Source organism: Salvia hispanica, chromosome 6 (assembly GCF_023119035.1).
Source record: "Salvia hispanica cultivar TCC Black 2014 chromosome 6, UniMelb_Shisp_WGS_1.0, whole genome shotgun sequence".
NCBI lineage: Eukaryota > Viridiplantae > Streptophyta > Magnoliopsida > Lamiales > Lamiaceae > Salvia > Salvia hispanica.
Genome location: NC_062970.1, coordinates 32,419,454 through 32,443,076, shown reverse-complemented (window position 1 = coordinate 32,443,076; position 23,623 = coordinate 32,419,454). Strand labels below are relative to the sequence as shown.

General features: G+C 37.7%; 2 protein-coding genes across 2 annotated transcripts; one reads left to right on the top strand and one right to left on the bottom strand.

The window, feature by feature from the left end:
• Window positions 1-359: 359 nt before the first annotated feature.
• On the bottom strand, window positions 360-2,606 carry LOC125196375 (serine/threonine-protein kinase AGC1-7-like). Its single transcript, XM_048094866.1, has 3 exons — window positions 2,490-2,606; window positions 1,628-2,256; window positions 360-1,371 (listed from the first exon to the last, which is right to left on the bottom strand). Exons 2-3 carry the CDS (start codon window positions 2,254-2,256, stop codon window positions 507-509), a joined length of 1,494 nt encoding a protein of 497 aa, XP_047950823.1. The 5' UTR covers window positions 2,490-2,606; the 3' UTR covers window positions 360-506.
• Window positions 2,607-4,983: 2,377 nt separating this feature from the next.
• On the top strand, window positions 4,984-23,217 carry LOC125197049 (nuclear-pore anchor-like). Its single transcript, XM_048095745.1, has 34 exons — window positions 4,984-5,507; window positions 5,592-5,738; window positions 5,999-6,097; window positions 6,677-6,805; window positions 6,922-7,014; window positions 7,107-7,172; window positions 7,525-7,614; window positions 7,714-7,791; window positions 7,909-8,018; window positions 9,108-9,228; window positions 9,380-9,472; window positions 9,595-9,643; window positions 10,251-10,354; window positions 10,460-10,528; window positions 10,719-10,862; window positions 10,945-11,049; window positions 11,137-11,250; window positions 11,342-11,420; window positions 11,839-11,882; window positions 11,978-12,048; window positions 13,484-13,586; window positions 13,749-13,883; window positions 13,958-14,056; window positions 14,209-14,250; window positions 14,324-14,377; window positions 14,548-14,727; window positions 14,841-14,888; window positions 15,705-15,752; window positions 17,497-17,571; window positions 17,647-17,721; window positions 17,805-17,989; window positions 18,495-18,597; window positions 18,908-19,024; window positions 20,127-23,217. Exons 1-34 carry the CDS (start codon window positions 5,202-5,204, stop codon window positions 22,950-22,952), a joined length of 6,201 nt encoding a protein of 2,066 aa, XP_047951702.1. The 5' UTR covers window positions 4,984-5,201; the 3' UTR covers window positions 22,953-23,217.
• Window positions 23,218-23,623: the final 406 nt, after the last annotated feature.

Here is a 23,623-nt window from a genome sequence, read left to right as displayed (position 1 = left end):
TATATTTATAGATAGATAGATGTGTTGTACTTTTCTTTTTTTTGGTAACTATCAAGGGTATCTACCGGTGGGCCCAGTAACTATTCATCGCGCTGATTGTAGGCACCTCAATGGGTCCTGCATATTTTTTTTCTTTTTTTCTCTCTGGAAAAGTATACAGTATTATGTTCTTATATAAAAATACTTAAAAATTCTAAATAAATGCTTAATCAATTTTAAGTGTGATTTGGTTTTATTTGATTTAATTAATTATTAGACGATCAAATATATTTTGATCCGATCAGTAACTTAACATCATTAAAGTTCATTTTTTCCCTGAACCTAGCTTTTTGATCTAAGCAAAGCATATTGTAAAACTCTTTCAAAAAATGATGGTTTTCTATTGCAACAACTTCTTTTGCTGTCTAGGGATAATGATACAATCTCACACTCAGCTGCACTAATCCCTAATTATCCTTGTATACATACAAAATGAAACATATATTTCGATCCATTGGAATTTACATTTAAAAATACTCGAACTCAACATAGGAAGAATCTGCTGAGGAGGTCTGATTCTGGTTCTGGTTCTGGTTCTTATCACTGTCCTCAATCTTCTTATCGGCTTGCGGTGGATCTTTACTGGCAAACTGTTTGAAATCAACGGGTTCTGGCACGTGCGGAGGCGTTGCGCATCTAACAAGCGCCCAGTTCACCCCCTCGAAGAAGGGGTGCTGCTTGATCTCGGTGGCGCCCCTCTTGTAGGCGATCCTCTTCTGCGGCTCCTTTATCAACAACCCCTTTATAAGATCCTTCGCCGTGGAGCTCACTTGTGGGCCCTCCGGGAACTTGAGCGGCTGCCCGACGACATTAAAAAGAGTGGCGCGGTTCCCGGCCCCCTTGAAGGGGGTCGTCCCGTGGAGGAGCTCGTATAAGAAGATGCCGAACGTCCACCAGTCCACGGCGCTCCCGTGGCCCTCGCCCCGGATGATCTCTGGGGCGAGGTACTCGTGGGTCCCGACGAAGGACATGGAGCGGACGTTGGTGGGCTCGGCCATGAGCTCCGGGAGGGAGTTCTGGTTGCTGCCTAGGCCGAAATCGGACTTGGATTTGCGGTTTTTCTGCCTTGGGAGGAAGTAGGGGAGGAAGCCGGATGGCTGGATGCAGCCGCGGACGGCGTTTTCGTCGTCTAAGATGGCGTCTGTTGTGGCGTGTGTGGACGAGGATTTGACGAGCGTTGGGTTGACTGAGCAGCGGAGGGATAGGTCGAAGTCGGATAGCATGATGTGTCCCTCCTCTCTTACTAATACGTTTTCGGGCTTCAGATCACGGTACACGATCCCCAGCATGTGCAGATACTCAAGCGCTAATAGCACCTCCGAGGCATAGAATCTGTCATAAAACAAGACCCTCACTCTCAGGTAGTTGAATAGTTGAGTCGTATTCATTTTTTCACAAATAACTTTATTTTCTTTTTATTACTATTGAACTATTTTACTTTCTTATACTTTATTATATGGCGTAGTTTATTCTCTCTCTGTATTAACCTTTAAACATGAATTTCATAAATTTTATGTTTAAAAGAAACATTTCAACCAACTTTTGTGAAAGAGGGAGTAGATAAAAATAGAGATGGGTAGTAAGTAACCTGGCAGCCTCCTCTGTAAAATGCTTGTTGGGCTGTTTCTGGCGAAGGGAATGAAGGTTACCCCCACTGCAGAACTCCATGACCAAGCAATAGAACTTGTCAGTCTCAAAGTAAGAATAAAGGGTGGGTAAGAAAGGGTGGTCAAGTAGACCAAGAATCTCCTTCTCGGTCTGCGCCCGAAGCAGCTTATTCCGGCTGGCGAGAGAGGCCTTATCCATGACCTTCATGGCGAAGAAACTGGTGCTCCCTCGGAGCTCAACAAGGTAGACGCTCCCAATGTCTCCATACCCGAGCCTCTTCAAGAGACGGAAATTGGTCAGCCCGAGAGGCGAGTCTCTTGAATTGGCGCAACTTATGGCGTCCCATCTGACATCGCCCCCCGTGTGGGGCTTGATGGGGGCGCTGCTCGTGCTTTCCAAACTGTCGCTTCTGCTGCCGCTGCTGCTGCCCCACCCCTGCGATATGCTGCTCTTGGCGTTGCTTGCCATGGTGCCCGGGGTCGGGGATGTTACGTTTGGGTTTCTCGATGTTGGGAGAGGACAGGGGAATGTGTGAGGATTTACGGATGCAGGCTCACACGCATTTGCATTTCCCTTCGCAATCTCATCTTCTCTGCTAGCCTCGTTCATCTACATTTGCAACAAAACTACTTATTTTTATCACATGAATACATGTACAACATATCCTAACCTTCAATTCATCAACAAACAATGTTAGAAAAGAAAACACACACACACATACAAAATTTGTCCAAGTTTTTTTGGTCACCATCGAAAATTACATACAATCTTGATTCAAGTACATTAACATCAACATCTAAAACGCGTGAACATGCTAAACAATAATAACTGTAGGAAGTTACCTTCAAATATTAGAGAAACATGAATCATAAGCTGCGGCCACCGTATATGATTGGTGAATTAATATCTTGGGAAAATAAAAGGGTAGTCGAGAAAAAATTCCGTTGATGGGTCTACGTGAGAAAGATGGTTTGTTTGTATTTGACTTAGCTAGTTAAGGTTGTTGCTAGAATCAGAGGTGTTGGTTTGGTAGAATAGTGACAAGAGAAAATTGCGGGAAATGAATAGAGAAAGAGAGACGTGCAGGGAGGATAGGAGATACATTTGCAATTTAAATCGTGGTTGGGAATTATTTCCATAGATTCCATTGCGAATATATGCTCTATCTCCTAAATCCATTTTAGTCTCCTAATAATATGTAATTAGTATTCTTTCAAATTTGATTTGAAAGGATAACATCGATTCAGTGGAATTAGCTAGTTAGTTAAAAAATACTAACTCCTAGTAGTATATTGTTTGAGTCCAAGAAATGCAAATATATATTGTTTGAGTCCAAGAAATGCAATAGGTAGTAGGTACTATATAAGATCGTATAACTCCATCTTAGCCGCGATCCAACTGACTATAATATTACACGTGTATTTTTCAGTTTTTAATTTTTTTTCTCCTACGATGATTACATTATATTTCTATATCATTAACGTATAGTTGTAAACTTAGGTCATCCGCAACTCTCATAAAAAAAATGGGGCCGGACCGCACCTAGGGTCCAGTCCCGGGGCCTGGAGCATTGCAGGTGGTGGTGGAGAGGCCCGGGGACGCTGGAGAGGCCTGGGGCCGCCCAATTGTGGCCTGTCCCGGCGTTGCGAGCGCACGGGCCAGACCCCAACACCATTTTTTTAATTTTTTTTATAAAAATTGATTTTTTAATTTTTTTTTTGCCTATTTAAACTCCACAACATTTTATTCTTTCTACGTTATTGTTATGAATTTTTCGAAGTATAATTGCTCAACATTTTCAATTTTTATGAATTTTAATTTTTTGGCTTCATAGGACTTGTATGTTTTGATTTTTAGGGTTTGTAAATTTTTTAAAAAAATTTAGGGTTTGTAATTTATAATTTCTTAATGAATAAATTTTTTGAAATATACTTGTTCAATATTTTCAATTTTAAGAGTAAAATAATTTAAAGTTGTGAATATGATGAAGTAGAGGGGATTTGGGGCCTGACCCTGGAACGGGGTTGTGGATGCCCTTATTATTCCTTGAGACTTTATCATTATTCCTTATGTACAATAACATTCTTGCCAAAATAGATAATGGTATTGATAAACTCAACATGAATATGATTTTTGGGGGTGACTCTCATCTAACTTTGATTGATTTAGATGTTTAATTGATATATTTGAGTTAATGCCTAATATTTTGATATGTTGATAAAGTTGTTGAGTTTTGAAGTAAAAATGACTTAAACAGGGGATAAAAGATGAAAAGACGTGCAAATGGTGTCATGAAGAGGTTAAGAGCACCTTAAAGGTCGTATGCAAGCAAGCATTGGCATGCGACCCATGCGGCAGTGCACGAGTTTGTGGAAGGACGATGACTACACGACCCATGTGATCGTGCATTGGGGTGGGATCAGTTGAGAGCACCTTATCGAGAGCTAAGCACAAGTCGTGCAGTTGGTTGCACAACCGCACGACCCATGCTCACGTACAAAATTTCCAACCCTTGTCCTAATTAGAGCATTAGTAGTGGCGACCTCTCTCCGAAGCCTATCTCTATTTTCTCCTGCTCATCTTAGAGCATATATCCCTGCAAAAGCACATCCCAGAGCCTATCTCAGAGCCTATCTCATTTCCACATCATCACTATTTTATTTTATTTTTTATATCAATGTCTAAATAATTTAATTAAGTTACAATACATGAATAATTAATTATTCGATATATTACAATATTGAAAAAAAGAATACAACGCGAAGCAAATTAAAAAAAAATAAAACATCAGTGCCTACGTGACCACAATTCTTCAATCATAGGAGAAGAAATTTATTAATGAATGGGATTGTGAGGTATTTATAAAAGAATAAATTTAATAAAAAATAAAAATAAAAAATTATCGGCCTCGGCTGAGGCGCTGGAGCGGCCCTGGGCAGGAGGCGAATGGAGGTGCTCGTCAGTGGGAGCTGATGTAGTGACCGATTGCTAGGCCCTTGCGATCGGTCACAACTGCTAGTGCTCAGAACCATAAACATTGACACCTAACTATATATGATAGTTTTTGGACTAGGCATATGGAAATATATCAATCAATCATTATTCCTCAAGCTTCAATTCCAAGAATTTCCTATGAATTGCAAGAATCCTGACGATATGAGAATGTTCGAAGAATTTTGTTTTTGCATTTTGTATATATGCACTTTCGAGGCTATACAATTATGTTGAATCACGTATCTATTGAAATTTTATTTCGACTGATACTCCTTTTAAGCAAAAAATCATCGAGCAACGGGTAAAAAATTACGGTGTGCGGCTTCATTAACGGCGTTTAGGGAAAATTAAACTCACGAAATTCCGTCGGTTCTACTATAGTTATATGTCGTGTGAAACTGAAGAGCTTCAAAAAACCAGCATCCCTCCGTTTTCTAGCATTCCCCAAAAACGCACACATCTCCCACAATCGAATTTGAACTTAGGGTTTTTCCATCGTTGAATGAGATACATATCTGAAGAAATTCCTGTTTAAATCGAAGAATAAGGAAGAGGCGGAGATGCCGCTTTTCGTATCGGACGAAGAATACCGGCGGTGCTCGCACGATGCGGCGCTCTTGACGGAGAAAGCGGACGACTTCATCCGTGGACTGTACAATCAAATAGAGACGGTGAAGGCGGAGGCCGACGCTGCCTCTATCACTCTCGAGCAGACGTGCGCACTCAACGAACAAAAATACGTTTCCCTTTCTGCGGAGTACTCGTCTCTCCAGCTACAGAACACCGAGACAAGTGCTTTGCTCGAACAGCGCGATGCTGAAATTGCGGGGCTGAAAGTCGAGAAACAGCAATTTCTGCTTCAATCTGTGAGTCTTTATTTATACCTTTTTGTTTTGGTCACTTGTTGGACAACTGTTAACTCGTGGTTGGTTTCTGTTTTCGGCTACTAGATTGAAAAGGATGGGGAGGTAGAGAGGTTGATGAGGGAAGCATCAGAGCTTCATAGATCGAAGAGGCAGCTGATGGAGTTGGTGGAACAAAGGGACTTGGAAATCAACGAGAAAAATGCTACAATAAAGAGTTATCTTGATAAGATTGTACGCTGCCATAACTCATTATTCTTTCCTATATGTTTTTCTTTGGTTTTAGTGGACTACATTTATCAAATTATACTGCTCTATTTGCCCAGGTCATTGAATAGTTACCTATGGTGTGCATAATCTGTGTCTCATTTTAATTTTGATGAGAATATTTTTGAAATATTTGCTTTAGAATGTTGAAATTCCAAGTTCCATCAATAACAACCAAGTTGCATTCCTGAGTGTTGCGTATTTTTATTGACTGTCATGTTTTGAAGGTTAATTTGACTGAAAACCTTGCATCAAAAGATGCACGGATAAGGGACATTGAATCTGAATTGGGGCGATTGCATGCAACATCCGACCGTTTTTTGCAGGTGAGATGATTTGTTCATTTTTCTTGGAAAATTTTTGCTGTTTCTTTTCTATCTTAATTTCCGTTACATTTCAATTTTCTATCATCGTTTTGATTCTTAACATGTATGTCATTCTATTTAAAATTATTGATAACGACAAGCATCCAGACAAGCATGTGGAAATCTTATGATTAGCACAGATGTACACATCTATGTATCCTGTTTCCTGCAGTTGCCACTTCTTATACAAAAATACAATCTGGGAAAATTAATTTAGTGACATCTTCAAGTTATTGTAATGCTGTTTTTTCTTGTGGACATTTAAGAGTGTTAGCATCATAATTCATATCATGAGTCATGGCATTCAATGTCAGAAGCTGGTTAGTCAAATGTATCTAGTACATGAATTACAAAATCATGTGTACTTGGTGGACCCTTAAATTTAGAGTATCTTTGATTTGCTTTCTGGCATTCTTTTTTCACATGTTTGATGTACTTAGACCTGGTATTGTAAAGATTGCCTCTTGGCATTTCTTTCCTATTCAACTTCAGTTTAGTGTATGGTGGTACTAATAATACATCTAATTTGGAGCTGAGCAGGAGAAGGAGCTTCTCGAGAGGCATAATTCATGGCTTAATGAGGAGTTGACGACTAAGGTTAATGATCTGATCCAGGTCCGGAAGGAATATGGAGTATATGAGGCTGATATGTCTGGCAAACTTGCGGATGTAAGATTTTGTTTCTCTTGGACCTCTTGAGAAAGAAAAGAACAATTCAATAGCTTTACCATGCATAGTTTTCTTAGAAATATGTTTCACAAGCTTAATCACTTTACTGATTCCAGGTTGAACACAAATTGAAGGAGAGTGCCAATTCTCTAAAATTTCACAAAGACAAAGCGAGGGAGTTGGAGGAGAAACTTGCATCGATCGAAATAGTGTGTTTCTGTTCCATCTTTGATCTACAAATTCTATCATCACATCAATTTTTGATCACTCTGACTATGTGTTATTTGTCTTGTTTGTTTAGGAGTTGTTGTCAACTAAGGATGCAGCAGCAGCAGCTGAGCAGCGTTTCTCAGCTGAAATTTCAACAGTAAGTATCGCACAGCAGTCATGCTTTTGATTTCATCTGAATCAGATACCCGTCTTATCATATTATCTGCTGCATGGATCTCATTCATATACTCCAAATTGATTACATTTAGTGAACTTACTTTTATTCACCACAGTTTATGATACTTGTTTGAAATAAATATGATCAATGCATTGAGTAAAAATATTTGTACATTGTTTGTAGCACTCTTGTCATTCATGGATTTAAGTTATCCATTTTCTGTAATTTTTTCTTATGTTTAATTTACGCTGATGTGAGTGACCAGAGTCATATATTTATATCCACATAAGCTTGTTGTATGCATGCAGTCTAAGGGTCAAAATTTTTGTAGATAACCAAACTTGCTGATTTATATAAAGAAAGCTCAGAGGAATGGTCCAAGAAGGCAGGAGAACTTGAGGGAGTCATCAAGGCTCTTGAAGTGAGCTCTGCTTATTGATACTATGTTCAATACCAGTTTGCTTCATTAAATATTTTATACATTTGTAATGCTATAATTTATGATGCTTGTTCTTAACAGACTCACTTAAATCAAGTTGAAACTGAAAGTAAAGATAAGCTTGATAAAGAAGTGTCTGCAAGGAAGGAAGTGGAAAAGGTATGTATGTCAGCAATCATGATTTGCTGGCAATAATTAGTTCTTTTTTAGTTTGTGTTCTCTTTGTCTGAGTTGTGCCATATTTAACAAACTTCCATTGACTTTCTGTCGGAGTAGGAATATGCTGATTTAAAAGATACGCTACAAAGCTGCCAAACAGAATTGGAGAAGTTAAAAAGAGGAAATGAGCTTCAAAACCTTCCTCTGAGTAGTTTTACAACTGGCTTGTGAGTTGTTTTGGAACTTTAAATGCATTTAAGTACATATTTGACAAGCTGGTATTCATGCTTTCCTCTTTCTGTATTTAGGATCCTCAATTTGTAATATTTATATCTTAATTGGTGCTTAGTAAAATTGGTGGACTGGAAATGGGAAATATAATGGTAATAGAAAATTAGAAATGAATGAATTTGAGTGCCTCCTAACATGGGGCGCTGTGGTTAATTCCCAATGAATGAGATGTCGAATCACTGTTCATATACTCATTCCTTGTATCAACTATCAACCTGAATTTTTCATTCCTTCTCCACTATGTCGTCTCCAAAACCTGCCAAACAGGCAGCGCTGTAGTTTCTTGACTCTCATTTTAATAATTACATAATTAATTTTGTCAAAGTTGCTGAACAGAAGGGTAAAAGGCCAGTACATTATGGTAGATGATTTATTTTATGCCATCTACATCTATGTTGTGTGTGCTTGATTGACAAATATATGCTCATAGGCTCATACAGACAGTTCATAACTCTGATATGTTTTACATTTCTAGTACAGTTGCACTTACTTTGGAAGTTTCCACTGGTCTTAGTTTATCTGTAGAGTGACTGACGTTTGCTGCATTTATGCTAAATTAATTTATTCATTCGAGATAAACAAATTATCACTATATCTTGACTATGATTCTAGGATTGTCTTAATTTAGTTAAACACTTAATTAAATTTTTTATTTTGCTATCAAAGCCTTCAATTATTCTCTGTGTACACCCTGTTTTTTTGTTATATTGCGTGTTTTGGAATTTTTAGCCTGTCATTTGTTTCTCCAATCAAAATGAAGGGTAATTGCTGTATGAAGGTAATAGCTAGTACTTCTTAATGCAATCTAATATCACTGCTTATTTGTATGTACTGTTTTCGGGAAATTCATGAAGCTTATACTCATTTACTGTGTCTATGTGATCAGAATAACAATTTGTAACATTATTGACAAAAAGCTGTTTTTGAACATGCACTCTGATTTGCATAGTTGTGTTTCTCTGAACTTAATATGCAATATTATCTCTGGATGGACTAAGCCTCTGTTTGTATTTTCTTTCTTTTAGATTGACAAATTCAGTTGATGCTGATGAAATGGTTTTGGATGATCGAGCAATTATTCCTGTAGTTCCTGCCGGAGTTTCTGGAACAGCATTGGCAGCTTCACTTCTTAGGGATGGATGGAGTGTGAGTGCTATCTCTTTTATGTATCTTGTGATATATCTTAGAGAGCAGTATAATATTCACTTTAGTACTTTGTGCAAAGAAAGTTCGTGGGCCTAACTTTAGCTCATTGTGTAATTCTTCTGATCTTTGTTCTTTGTTTTCCTTTTTGAAGCTGGGGAAAATATATGCAAAATATCAAGAGGCTGTTGATGCTCTACGGCACGAGCAGTTGGGGAGAAAGCAATCCCAAGCTATATTGGAACGCGTGCGATTTCTTTGCACCTTCATCTCTATAAATAGAAAGGCTTTTTTGCAGTTGTTGGAAGTATTCTCTGAATTCTATTTTATATGATTACTCTTTTCTTACCTTCTGATTTCGTTTGTTAGGTGCTTTATGAAATTGAAGAAAAAGCTGGAGTCATCATGGATGAAAGAGGTATATGATGTGTGTGTAAACTATGAAACAGATTTAGTTTTTAATCGTATATGTTTGTCATTGAAAGTTTGTAACATTAATGTATTACTAAGTACAAGTCGATTCTTTTATATGCTATAGCCTGGCAATATGTGCCTCTTGTTCCCTTCTTTCCTATGTGTTAACCTTCTATTCTTGTATTCTTTTGCCATCTCAAATAATACTACCTCCGTCTCTTAAAAATAGAAACTATTTCCTTGGTCCGTCCCTTAAAAATAGAAACTTTCTAAACTTTCTGTTTTAGGAAGTGGACCCCACAATCCACTAACACTACTTCTACTACTTTTTCTTTCCTCTCTCTTACTTTACTCACTTTTCTCTCCCTCTCTCTTACTTTACCAATTATCATCTCTTACTTTACCAATTGTGTATTAAAACCCGTGCCATTTCAATAGTTTCTATTTTTCAAAGACAGAGGTAGTACTATTTTTGTAGCGAAAAACCAGTGAAGGGTATAGATCTCTGCTGATGCAATCACTGACCGCTTCAGATTTTCTTTTATTTTTTTGCCCTGTCTCCAAATTTTATATGCTTTGTCAAAGCCCTAAGCAATAAGCTCTTTTTGCAGAAGAACATGAAAGACTTGTCGAGGCCTACTCTGCCTTAGATCAGAAACTGCAGCAGACACTATCAGGACATTCCACTCTGCAGATTACCATTCAGGAGCTCAAGGTTTGTCCCTCAGTCTGTTTTGAAATGTTTTTAACTAAGCACATTGGCTCTGTGGACTGTGAGATACTATTCTTTAGGCTGTTGCTGATCCAATTTCTCTTTCAGGCTACGTTAAAGAGGCAGGAGCGTGACTATGCAGTTGCTCAGAAGGAGATTGTTGAGCTCCAGCAACAGGTTTGGTTGCGAAAATGTCATTTTCTTAATACGATAATGTTCTATTGGTTTATTATAATATGACGTGGCTTATGAAAAAACATATTTGGGATTTACTCTGTATATGAACAATGTAGCTTTCTGCAGTAGGTAGTATATGGTTGAGGCTGCCAACCTTTATATTCTATACCTGTTTTTGTTGTTGTCTTAGGTGGCTGTACTGTTAAAGGAGTGTAGAGATGTCCAGTTGCGTTGTGGATCAGTTTCCCCTTATCAAGATGATCAGCTCATTAGTGGGATTTCTGTGCCAGTGGGTACTGAATCTAGAGCTGAAAACGTCATATTGGACCGCCTGGTAGATGTTTGTCTACTTTTCATGTATTCTTGCATTATTCGAATAAGGAGTTAATGACCATTGAACTTATTCACTCTTGCAGTTGACCTTCAAAGACATAAATGGATTAGTTGAACAGAATGTCCAGTTGCGCAGTATTGTACACAATCTATCTGATCAGATTGAAGATAGCGGAGCAGAGTTAAAGGCAATATGCAGCTTTTATGCTATATTATATTTTCTTATATCATGTTCATTCGGTGATATTAAACTTGGGACCTTGAAACATTTGCAGGAAAAGTATGAGAAGGAGCTTCAGATGCATAAAGAAGAGACAGTGTCTAAAGTTAAAGCAGTGTTGCTGAGGGCAGAGGAACAGGAGCGCATGATTGAGTCGCTTCATACCTCTGTAAGATTCTAAAATGCTCGGTTTGTAAATCTCTAGTACTTTTTGTGCAAGTTAAAGTTATATTGGATAAGCTGTTTTCATATGCAAATAGGTGGCCATGTACAAGAGGCTCTATGAAGAGGAGCAAAAACTTCGTGCTTATCCTACTCACGGGCTTGAAGCAGTTCCAGGTTCTTCCTGTTGCTATATGTTCTTTGCTGTGTTTTATCTCATGTGCTTATTCGTCCTCTAAACTCTAGCAAGTTTACAATATGGAGTGTCTTGGATTTTGTTACCCTATTGGGCATTCTGAAAATACTGCATAGTTCCTCGTTTTAACAAGTTTCTTAAGATTACAAAGTCATGAAGATATTGACTGTATCTGTATATCCAAAAATTGGGATTCAAATATAGCCCTTTTCTTTTTGTTGACCTTTTTTAACAATGAACAATAGTACATCATACATTATCTTCTTTATCTGAGCCTTGTCCCTTTTCTGTTTTTCCACAACACTCTTCTAGAAGCTTTCCATTTTCTGTTGTTTTTAAAGGCAATATTTTCTGTTTCTAAAGATCTACTGATTAATTAGCAATATATTCATTTTGCAGAGCGAGGAGGCAGGGAGATTATACCCGTACAAGAAAATAGCCATGTATGGATCCATAAAAATTATAGGATGATAAATGCATACATTGTTGTTCTGTCTCATATTCCTCAGCCTTATTTGTATACTGTGATAATTTATAGGAGGCATCAAGAAAGCATGAACATACTTTAGAGCGTCTGAGAAGTCTGGAAGAAGATTTGGCAAAGTCCAAGTAAGCATATGCTATGCTTGCTTGTTTTTATTTTGTCGAGCGTCTCGTATTTTCATTCTTGTTTATGTTTTTATGGTATTCTTTCCTGTAACTTTGTGGTTGTAAAATGAGGTTCGCACCTTTCACTTCTCTTCTCCTCAAGTTAAGGGAAAAATGATTGGCTTTATCAACCACCATAGTGGTGAACTAAATTTGAGGTAAAACATGATCAAACGTTCACCCTGGGCAAGTAAAACATCTTCTGACATCTTTAGAGCACTGTAGAGCTATTGATTCCTGTCCTTTTGGTTAGATTATCAATCAATATCTCATGGTCTATTAGCCAATAGCCACAATGGCTTATAATGTACTCCCTTCGCCCGCCATTAAATGTCCCATAGCTATTTTTGGATGTCCACCATATGCCCCATTTCACTTATTTTTGGTGGATGGCCCCACATTCCATGAACTTATTCCACTAACTTTTTCCACCCACTTTTCTTTACATTCTTCAAACCTGTACTGAGTCGAAGTGAGCCATTTAATCCTGGATGGGAGGAGTATCACTTTGGGTTTTGCATGTCCTCTCCGAGTGGGTGAAATTTCAAAATGGGTGAAATCTTAGAAGAAACTATAGTGGTATTACAGGATCTTAGTATAAGAGTGTTGAAAAAATTATGGCCACTCAAATGTGGGAATTCGATCCCAATTGGGCATTGTGTGAAATTTAATGCAGCAATCTATGTTTAATTTGTAACTTCATTATGTATACCTGTTTTAAATATGATTGGTTGCTACCAATCAAGCTAATCTATTTGACAAAATTGTTACACCAATATTTAATTATATCAACATTAACTTCCGTTGTAAATTTGTAATGCCGGAAACTGTTGTATTATGCCACCAGGGGCAGTGCAATTAGTTCTATTGATATTATCAGTGGTACTTCCGCAATGAAGTAAACAATGACCAACTCCTGTTGAATGGATTTCCTAGATTTTGCTATACCTTACCAGATAGAGCAGAGGCAAATTGTTAGTATTATTAGGAACATGATGAAAATGATCTGTTTCAGAGGGAATAGGGGAGAAGAAGATTGCATTAATATTTGTGGAGTTGGTGAACCTGGTTATTTATATAGGTTAACAAGGCATGTGGACTTGGAAGTTAATGGGATTTTGTTTCAGATCAATTGTTTAGAAATCAGTGCAAGTTCAATCTCTTCACTATTGGGTTGACCATGCCATAGTTATGAGGGAATTAAGTTGTAATTATATTTCACAACACTTTCTTATGATTCCCATGAAGATGCTTCTGTTAGTAAGATGACTTCTTATACCTTTTTTAGTCTTAACACATTAACTCATTGTACTGTTGGATAAACACACAATGAATTCTGTCATTAGTAAGTTTAGCTTTATATACTAATTGGAACGTATTTATTCTTCTACTTCAGGAATGACCTCATATCATTGCGATCTGATCGTGATAGATTGGAAACGGTAGCAATGTTTGCAGAAGAAAAACTTGCCAGGTTTATGAAGGAGTTTGAGCAACAGGTTTATTTCTTTAATGATTTATCCTTAGGAGTGGCATAAACCTGTTAATTGTGGAAGCTAATGGAAAATTATTTTACTTGACAATTTTGTGTTAATCTCCGTGTTGATAACCTTTTTGTCTGGTGCGTGACATGTGTTGCTTTGATTTATGGTTTGCACCAGAGGGAAGAGCATAATGGAATTAGAGCAAGAAATGTTGAGTTCTCTCAGATAATAGTTGACTACCAAAGGAAACTCCGTGAAAGTGCAGAGTCCTTGGATGCTGCCAATGAACTGTCTCGCAAGTTGACAATGGAGGTATTTTTTAGGTCTCTCTTTGGTTATGTTTACTCTAAGGTTCTTATTGATCACGTATACTGTTTCTCTTTTAGGTATCAATTTTGAAGCAAGAAAAGGAAATGCTTCAGAACTCTGAGAAAAGAGCTTCTGATGAAGTTTGTAGTTTGAGTGAGAGGGTTCATCGACTTCAGGTAATCTTCTCTTATATTTTAAAATTTGAGATGCGTCGGTAGCTGGACTCTGTGAGTGCAGTATCATAATTATTATCGTAACAAAAACTCTTAAGTGATTAATAACGTGTAAAAAGATGTATTCTAACTTTCAATATTTTGACTGTGCTCAGGCCACTTTGGACACCATGCAGAGTGCAGAGGAAGTGCGTGAGGTAGCTATTCTTTTCCCACTTTTTCCCTCTTTAAGGTTAGCAGTCGCGACTCTAATATGTCTTCATTGTTTAGGAGGCTAGAGGTGTTGAGAGGAGAAAACAAGAAGATTATGTAAACAAAATTGAGGTACTTCTTTCCTGTGATTTGTCGCATATGAGAATGTCGACAGATACATGGTTTCTCTAATATTTCCAGCATGCATACAGGTCTTGCAATTGAATTCTTAATCTGAAGTTTGTCATTTTGAAAAAACTCCATTTGTTAGTTATTATAAAGTACTTTTACTTTCTATGCAGAGAGAATGGGCTGAGGCAAAAAGAGAACTTCAGGAACAACGGGATCTTGTTCGAAGCCTTTCTCTTGAGCATGGGAGTAGTTTGAAGGATGCTCATAAACAAATTGATGAATTGAACAAAGAATTGGCTAATTCTTTGCGATCTGTGGCAAATGCTAATTCTAGAGCAGCAATTGCAGAGGTGCGTCTGTGTTATTAGTGATTGTCATATTCAAATGGAATATGTTTTCATCTTTTATTGCTCTATTCCTTCTAGTCAATGGTCTTTTTGACTGGTCTGAATATGTTATCCAGGCTCGATATTCTGATCTGGAGAAGATTATGGAATCTACAAGGACAAAGGTATGGCCTAGACATTTGGATCTTCTATACTCTATCTTGCCTCGTTCCAGATTAAGAGTCAGCAAATAGTGTGGGAACAGTCATGCATATTATACATTAAATTATGAAAATATTTGTAGTGATGAACTGCTATTAGCGCAGACATTCATAATAAATTAGTAATTCACATTTGCATGCAAGTAAATTATGCTGCTAGTTCAAGAGTTCTATGTAGTTTAGGTGATGATTGGTATGCATGGATGGAGTAAGGTTAGAATGGAATGAACTTGGAATGATGATGTGTAGTGAATGAAGTAAATGGCAAACTCCTGTGGGTTTACAAGGAATGCCATACAAATGAAATTGCAATTACTTGCATTACAGTAGTTGGTATCAAGTTAAAAATTCCAGACACTGAATGAAATTTATCTGAAATGATCAAATACCCTTTGAGCTTTGTTATTATTATATTTTGAAAACGTTCTATATTCCATGTTATTAACTCTTATAAGATATTCGTGTCCTCCTCGTAACTAGTTCAGATGATTAGTGAGCTTTATAATTTTTCTTGTGAATTTATATTTGGTAATATTAGCTGTAGCTTTTTTTCTTCAAAAACCATTAACTTCTGAATAAAATTAGAAATCTCTCTAGTCTCTAATTATTTTTGTTACCACCTTATAGGGGGTTTTTGAAACACATGTTGAGTTTCCTCATGAATCTGATTAAACGATTGATGAGTTTTGATAGTGGACCTTCTATTGTCTTTCAAAATTTTCTATTCTCAAGCTACTAGGTGTTTCTTCATATTTTCTTTCATTTTTCTATACACTGCAGGATTCTGATGGTGCTGATAGTGGACCTTCTTCTTCTTCTTCTGAAAAGGTATTTAAAACTTTCTGTCTTCTGATATTCGTTATGTATCTTGTCTTTTGTGTGCCAACTCGAATAATACCCGCTAAAATTTGGTTCATATGAACATTTTTGACTTGCACACATGTCCCATCTTTCAATAATTCTTGCTGTTGTTTCTTACACTCTGCAATGCAAACGATAAACAAGTAGTTATATGGCCATTATGAGTCATGTGAGTGTGATGAAGAACAGATTGGCTTTCCTTGGTTAATCCTCGCACTAATGGTTATGAAATCTAAATTATTAGATATCCTGACTATTGGAGAATTCAAAACATTTGCTGAAATTGACGTCTATGTTTCTACATTGGATGACCTCTATAAATATACCGTGACAAGTCTTTCATGTAGTTTCTGCTTACACCTGTTGTGTTTTTAAATTTTTATGGACAACCTGGGTCAGGGATGGTGTTTGAGTAAAAGAAAAACCAACAAAAGTAAAAAAACTGAGTTAAAGGAGAACTAACAATGATAACCAAAACAAGGGTACTCAAATAAACCAAATAAACAATAATGAAGAGTAACCAGAGCATTTAAAACGTAGAATTTGTTCTTTCAATTCCAAAGCACACAGCGCTGCTGATCTCAGAAGGAAAAATCTAGATGGTTTAATTTCTTGGGCCAAGCAAAACCCAGATATGGAGCCTGCGGCCCTACTAACAATAAAATCTTTAACTAACTAAAAAACATTAAATAGCTAATCATAAACTACCAGAACAACTCAGGCATGTGTACCCACATGCTTCCTTCACCAGCACCCTGGGATTCTAAATCATACCCTGCACCCAACGATGCACTTGTTCCTGCACCTGTGAGCCCGCCCTTCAATCATGGTGTCAGACTGCCTTGTGCCAACATCCATATTTTTTCCCAGCACACCGGCCACCTGCCCCGTGCGTCATGTGACGAGTGAGATTGTTAGTTCCTTCCTGCTTCTCATTCACGGCCATCCCCTCTCCCGGAAATCAGGATACCTTCTGTCCCAATTTATCCATCTTCCCTTGTGAGTCATGTAATAGATTATTCTATCTTCTTAGAGCTGTGGTGCTTGTGCCACCAATGTTGTCAAAAGCGCTCTTGGGGCGTGGGGCACACAAGTATAGATGAATGGCGGTGGTTTAAAAATTTGAATGAGATTGGCCCTTTTTGTGTCAAGTCCTTTACTGCTATCTAACTAGTCTAGGCATGTCACCGAGAGTTATAGCTCATCTGTTTTTAACTGCTTCAGCAATGAGGAATAAGTAAATTCAGGAAAAATATATGATTAGCTGTTAGCAGATTATGACAGCACCGGTGTTAACTTAGGCAGTAAATTTGTAGGTCTACTACCATGCTGTAACATCACTCTTCTGTTTTTATGTTTCTGATAACCCTCTCTTGGGCTTGCAATACTTTAAGTATCATTCTTTCCATATAATTCTACCAGCAATTTTGTATGGAAGGATTAACCTATAGTTTAAGTTTCCAGGAATCTGTGTGAGCAAAAGTCTTCCATAGTTAATCAAAATCTCTGCTCCTGTGCTAGCTTGTCTCTTTGATCTGAACTTGTGATATCCTAATCTAATAATATTGTAATATAATCATCATCAGTCAGCTTAAACATAATCTCCAAAGTTAATTTTTGGAAATGTTTGTTAGTGATTTCTTTACTTTGCTGTAAAGAATGAATCTTTGTTATACACTGAAAATGATCATATTCACTGTCATATATTTAGATGCTGGCCAAGTTCAGGGATGAAATTGAGAAATTAAGAGAGGAAGCAGAGGCAAGCAAAAATCACATGCTTCAGGTATATTCTTGTCTTGTTTGGGTGTTTACATTCTGCCTTTAGTTAGAAGTGCTGAATTTCATTTGTCCACACTAGTACAAGAGCATCGCTCAAGTAAATGAAGAAGCCCTCACACAGTTGGAGTTGGCCCATGAGAATTTTAAGAAAGAGGTATTGTTGAGATTTATCCTCCCGTAATTGTCTGCTTCACTGACCTAATTTTCCATTGCAATTTATGTCTTTTCATGTTATAGGCTGATGAAGTTAAGAGGTCGCTAGAAAACGAGATTCATTTGCTCAGGGAGCATGTTAATGAACTTGAGAGTGAATGTAAGCTGAAGACTGAGGAAGCAATTTCTGCAACTTCTGGGAAAGAAGAGGCTCTTGCTGGTGCTTTATCTGAGATTGCTAGTGTGAAGGATGCGTTTTCTGTAAAAATGTAAGCTTTCATATGCCCTATGTGAAGTTGTGAACACCCTTTCAGTGGATAATTTACAGTATATCTTGGAAGGCCTGAGAAGTGAAGTTCATGAAAATTGATGTGGTACTAAATAACAATGAATGAATGATACTTCAGCAGCGTTCAAACAAATTTCTTCTTTGCAATTTGAGTATGCAAATAAACAAGTTGGAGTCAGGTGTATGAATTTGTATGTGGTACTGGACATTAGGTAAAGTTTATGTCAGGTGTATGAATTTGTTTGTGGTACTGGACATAATCTTCTTGTTTTCTTTGTGCACAAGAATTAAGAAAATGATGTTTAGAGATTTAAGTGAAGAGAGAATAAAGTAGGAGAGAGTAATTTCGTTATATTTTGCCAAAAAAGGAAATGAGTCACTTTAGGTGGGACGTCAAAAAAAGTAATACGAGTCGCTTATGGCAGGACAGGGTTATTTTCTTGCACGTGAGATTATCTAAAGTTGCATGCCTTGTATTGTGACAGATCACAGATTGTAGTCATGGAATCCCAAATCTCTACATTGAAAGAAGACTTGGAGTCGGAGCATAAGAAATGGCGAACTGCTCAAGACAACTATGAGAGACAGGTTCCTTCCGCACCACTTTGCTCTCTGCTGTGTTACGTTACAATGTGGGTTTAAAGTGTAATATGTAGGAATTATTACATTATGGTATTATGTGTACCCTGTCATTTTATATTTGTTTTGATTTATAACTATCTCCACCTTTTGAGGTTTAGTCATTGTATATGTTCATGTTTATTCCTTTTGATTTTGTAATAAAATTGTTTCTTATTAAAACAAATTGTTCCATAACATTTGTTTGATATCTTGTTTAAGTAGCTGGTTTTCTGAAGAGAAATACATGACTATATTTGGTTTATGTTTGTTCTTCCAGGTTATTCTACAATCAGAAACTATTCAAGAGTTGACGAAAACATCGCAAGCCTTGGATTCGGCACAAAAAGAAGCATCTGAGCTCCGTAAAGTGGTAGATGTGCTAAAGACAGAAAATGTATTACCCCTTTCTACTGCATATGTGATTTTCTCTTTTTATTCTTATGATTGGTGTTAATAATCTGGATGCAGAATAGTAGTTAATTGTACAAATGAAGTTGAGAATTATAGAAAATTCCTATTTTTCTTGTGGCATAGGTTGGTATTATATATGTGTGCATATGGGGTTTTCTTCAAATAAAACCTTTTATTGTGAGAACTGTGAGAATGTTTGCACAACACCTATTGGTCACTTGAGCTGAACCTGTAATTTACTGCACTGAACTAGTTCTACACTCAGCAAATATTGCGAGCGAATTCCCATATTGGTTCAACTTTCAAATGACTTGTAGGTATAGTGCAAGTCAGTTATATATGCAGTGCAAGCCTTCTGACAGATTTCACAATAAGAAATTTTTATGTTAGGCAAACCTTATACTATATGTTTATATATAATTTGGATTTAGTGACTAGTATTTGTGCAGGTATGATGTCTTTGATTTGGGAAGGTATTTACTTGTATTTTTTAAAATGGCCACCTTGGGCTAGGAGTGCATTCATATATTTGAATTTGGTTACTGGTTTAAATTCTAGTATGACATCATTGATTTTGGAAGATTTGTTATTTGTTGGTATTCTTTGTAAAAACCACTTTGGACTAGGAGCCTAGGAGCCTACCATTTTTTGTAAGCCTCTAGAAATCATTATACTTGACTATATGAAATTCATCCATTATCTGGCTCGTAATTTTTAATCCCACCACACAGTTTGGCTCATAAGAACATGGAACATATCATTCAATGGGACATGGAGATATGGAATGCTGGATGAGCATATCTGTTATTATGGATGGGATGTACCTCATCTAATATATAGCATGAAATGAATCTAATGAACAGATTTTTCTCCAGTAACTATCTGAACTTGTGAAGCCTAAAAGCTGAGACATATTGATTGATAGTTTATGTATGGTGCTGTTTGAGTATCTTTCAAACAGAAGTCCTATGCTGGATAGTTTAGGAAGTTGTGCTACTTAGACTTCCTTCCACAGTTTTCTTCTGTAGTTTCTTCTTGCAAGAGGTTTATGCAATTTGAGAGATTCTTATTATGTGTCTTTGCAGGTGGAGTTGAAGTCAAAGTGGGAGACAGAAAAGTTGGCCATTGAAGTATATAGGAATGAAGCAGACAAGACGTACACTGAAATTAACGAACTAAACAAGATTTTGCACAGTCAACTTGAAGCCTTGCACATTAAGTTGGCTGAGAAGGAAAAGGGAATAGCTTCTGGAAGCAGTTCTAAGAACCTTGGGGGTGATGATGGGTTGCAAAGTGTTGTGAACTATCTCCGACGGTCGAAGGAAATAGCTGAAACAGAAATCTCATTATTGAAACAAGAAAAGCATCGCTTGCAATCTCAATTAGAGAGTGCTTTGAAGTCGGCCGAGTCTGCACAAACATTGCTTCAGGAAGAGCGAGGAAAATCACGTGCATCATTGCTTACAGATGAAGAATTTCAATCTCTTCAACTACAGGTCAGAGAGATTACATTACTGCGTGAAAGCAATGTGCAACTCAGAGAGGAAAACCGGCATAATTTTGAAGAATGCCTGAAACTTCGTGAAGCATTTCAGAATGCTAAAATTGAAAATGAGAATTTGGAGAAGCTTCTAAGAGACAGAGACAGAGAGTTAGAAGCATATAGAAAAGAAGTTGAAATTTTGAAGGAAGAAAAAATGCATCTTGAAAAGAGAATTGCCGAGTTGGTACAGAAGTGCAAGGATGTTGATGTCAATGATTATAATCAGTTGAAGGAATCTTCTAAGCAGATGCAGATGAGCTTAGCGGAAAAGGATAGTCAGCTGGAGGAAGTTAAGAAGCTTTTATTAGAAAAGCAGGAAACAGTATCAATTCTAGAGAGAGACCTAGCTAGAAGCAAAACAGAAGTGAGTGAACGAGAGAACAAGATTAATGAAGTCTCACAAACTGAAGCTTCTCAGAAATCCGAGATTGATAAACTTAAGCGGTATACTGTGCAAGCAAGAAGGAAGGTTGAAAACCTTGCAAAGGAAAAAGATGAGATGAGCAAAGAGGTCCAGTCTTTGTCCAAACAATTAGAGGAGGCTAGGCAAGCCTTGTCCAAACAACTGGAGGAGGCTAAACTTGTAAAACGAAATACTGTTGATTCTGGAGGAGAACAGATGCTGAGAGAAAAGGAGAAAGATACGAGGATACAAATCCTAGAAAGAACAGTAGAGAGGCAAAGAGATGATCTGAAGAAAGAAAAAGAAGATCACCATAAAGAAAAACAAAAATTTCTAAAGATGCGGAAAACAATAATCGAGTCTCATGAAAATGTCACTCAAGAAAAGAGGAGAATCACCGACGACCTTACAAAGCATAAACAAGCTTTGAAAGCTCTTCAAGATGAAGTGGAAAGAATAAAGAACCCTGGAGGCAGTCAATCGGAAAGTGCATCTAGTAATATATTGGATGATTTTGCTTCTGCCTATTTCCTGGCTGTAGATAATTTTGAACAATTGGCACAGCCAGCTTTTGGTGTCCCTGACTCTACCACGACAGATGCTCCACCTCTTGATAATGCAACATCTGTTGCAGTTCCCACCGGTCAAGCAGTTGCAGTGTCCACCGGTCAAGCAGTACCATCGTCTCAAACCCCTGAACCTCCTGCTGCCAGTGTTCCTGCAGCAAGAGCTGAGGAGAAAGAGAAAAGACCTGTGTTAACAAAAGCAAACCTTAAAATGGGAAGGAAGCTGGTTCGTCCTAATATTACAAAGCCTAAGGAACCTCAAGGTGATGTGGAGATGACAGAAGGAGATGAATCTAATACTGGATTACCATCCCAGAGTGTGGAGATTCAGGGAACTGCAGGTGCTCCCACAACAGCATCTGCACGTAAACGAATGCAAGATGAGATGCTCACTACAGAAGAGACTACCTCTGATGTCCCAGCACCGTTGCATAAAAAGTCAAAAGCTCCAGATAGCCTACAGGTGGGAGGTGACGAACTAGCTGCTCCTCCCACAAAGCTACCTGAAGCTGTCATCACTGAAGAATCATCAGATGATATGGGAAACCTTCAGCAAATTAAGGAAGAAGTTGTTGAAAAGGATGAGCTTGACACTGGAGAAGATCAATCTGTAGAACCATTAGCAGATGAAGAGTTCAGTGAACCAGTTGATGCTGCAGATGAAAAATTGGAGAAACCAAGCGACTCTATGCTATCTGATGATCAACTGAGAGATCAAACCGAACTAGATATTCAACGCATAGTTGCAGAGTCAGGTGGTGAGAAAGAAGAGGGAGAGGTGGTTGGTGATTTTGCTGATAATGATGGTGATAGCAGCACAATCAATGAGACAGGAGGACCAGGAAATGGAGAATTACAAGGCGAACAATCAACGGACCCTGAGAAATCACCTAGTATTGAACCATTGGGCTTGGAAGCTGGGGAGATTGATACATCTGATACACTAGAGGAAGAGAAGATAGGTGACTTAAATGAGACCATAACTGACAGTTCTGATAAGCTTATCCATGGTGCAGATTCTAGTGCAGAAACCGATAGGGCACCTGGTTCATCCAATCCTCCCTCTGAGGAAGCATCAACCAGCACTACTGTTGCTATTGTTGATGTTGGATCTTCGGTTCAACCTGGATCGACTCCCCCTCAGGACAGTGGTGCAAAACCTGTGTCACCTCTTAACAGTGGTGGATCAACTCCCCCACAGGACAGTGGTGCAAAGCCTGTGTCACCTCTGAACAGTGGTGCAACAACTATTAATCTACAGGAGAGAGCAAGGCAGCGAGCACACTTGAGGCAGGCTGGCATGGGAGGGGTTACTTCTTCACCAAGCAGAGCTCGTGGCCGAACAGTTCGTGGTCGTGGTGTACGTGGACGCACTGGACGTGGGCAATCCCCTGGTTAAGGATGTAAACGCATTGATGCTTTTCATACGATGTTCATGGTTCTGAAGTATCTGAGCAGCTAGTAGTTTACATTTCATCCAACTGGCGATAGTTTTTTGATATCGACTGATGTGTTTTGATTGCGTCCATGATGTTTGGACAATTTTCTCGAATTTATTTACTAGGAAATCTTGTTGATATGCACGTAACTTTATTTACATGATTTTCTTGAGTTCGTACATTAAAATATAAATCTGCATGGATGTGCATCGCGTTTTTTTGTCATTTTCTACCCATTTAAGGAGCAACAGATTTAGCTTTGAATCGTCGCTTCTTTTGTTTTTGTTTCGTCTATGATGCTCTGACTTTTTGATTTTTAATTAACTCTGACTTAAATATATGTAAAGCTACCTGCAATCTGCATGCTACATTTAAATTTAAATCAATTCCACGTGAAAAAAATACTCCATTTCATAAAAGATGTCATACTTTTCTTTTTAATTTTTGTCCCATAAAAAATGTCATATTTCTCTTTTTAGAAAAAGTTCTCTCTCACATGAATATAAAAATTATATTTTCTCTCTCCATTTAACACACAAAATAAAATCTCTTAAAATCTCGTATTATCCCTTAAGTGTGACATCTTTTGTGGGATGGAGGGAGTAATATATAGCCAGACTCATTGTAATAT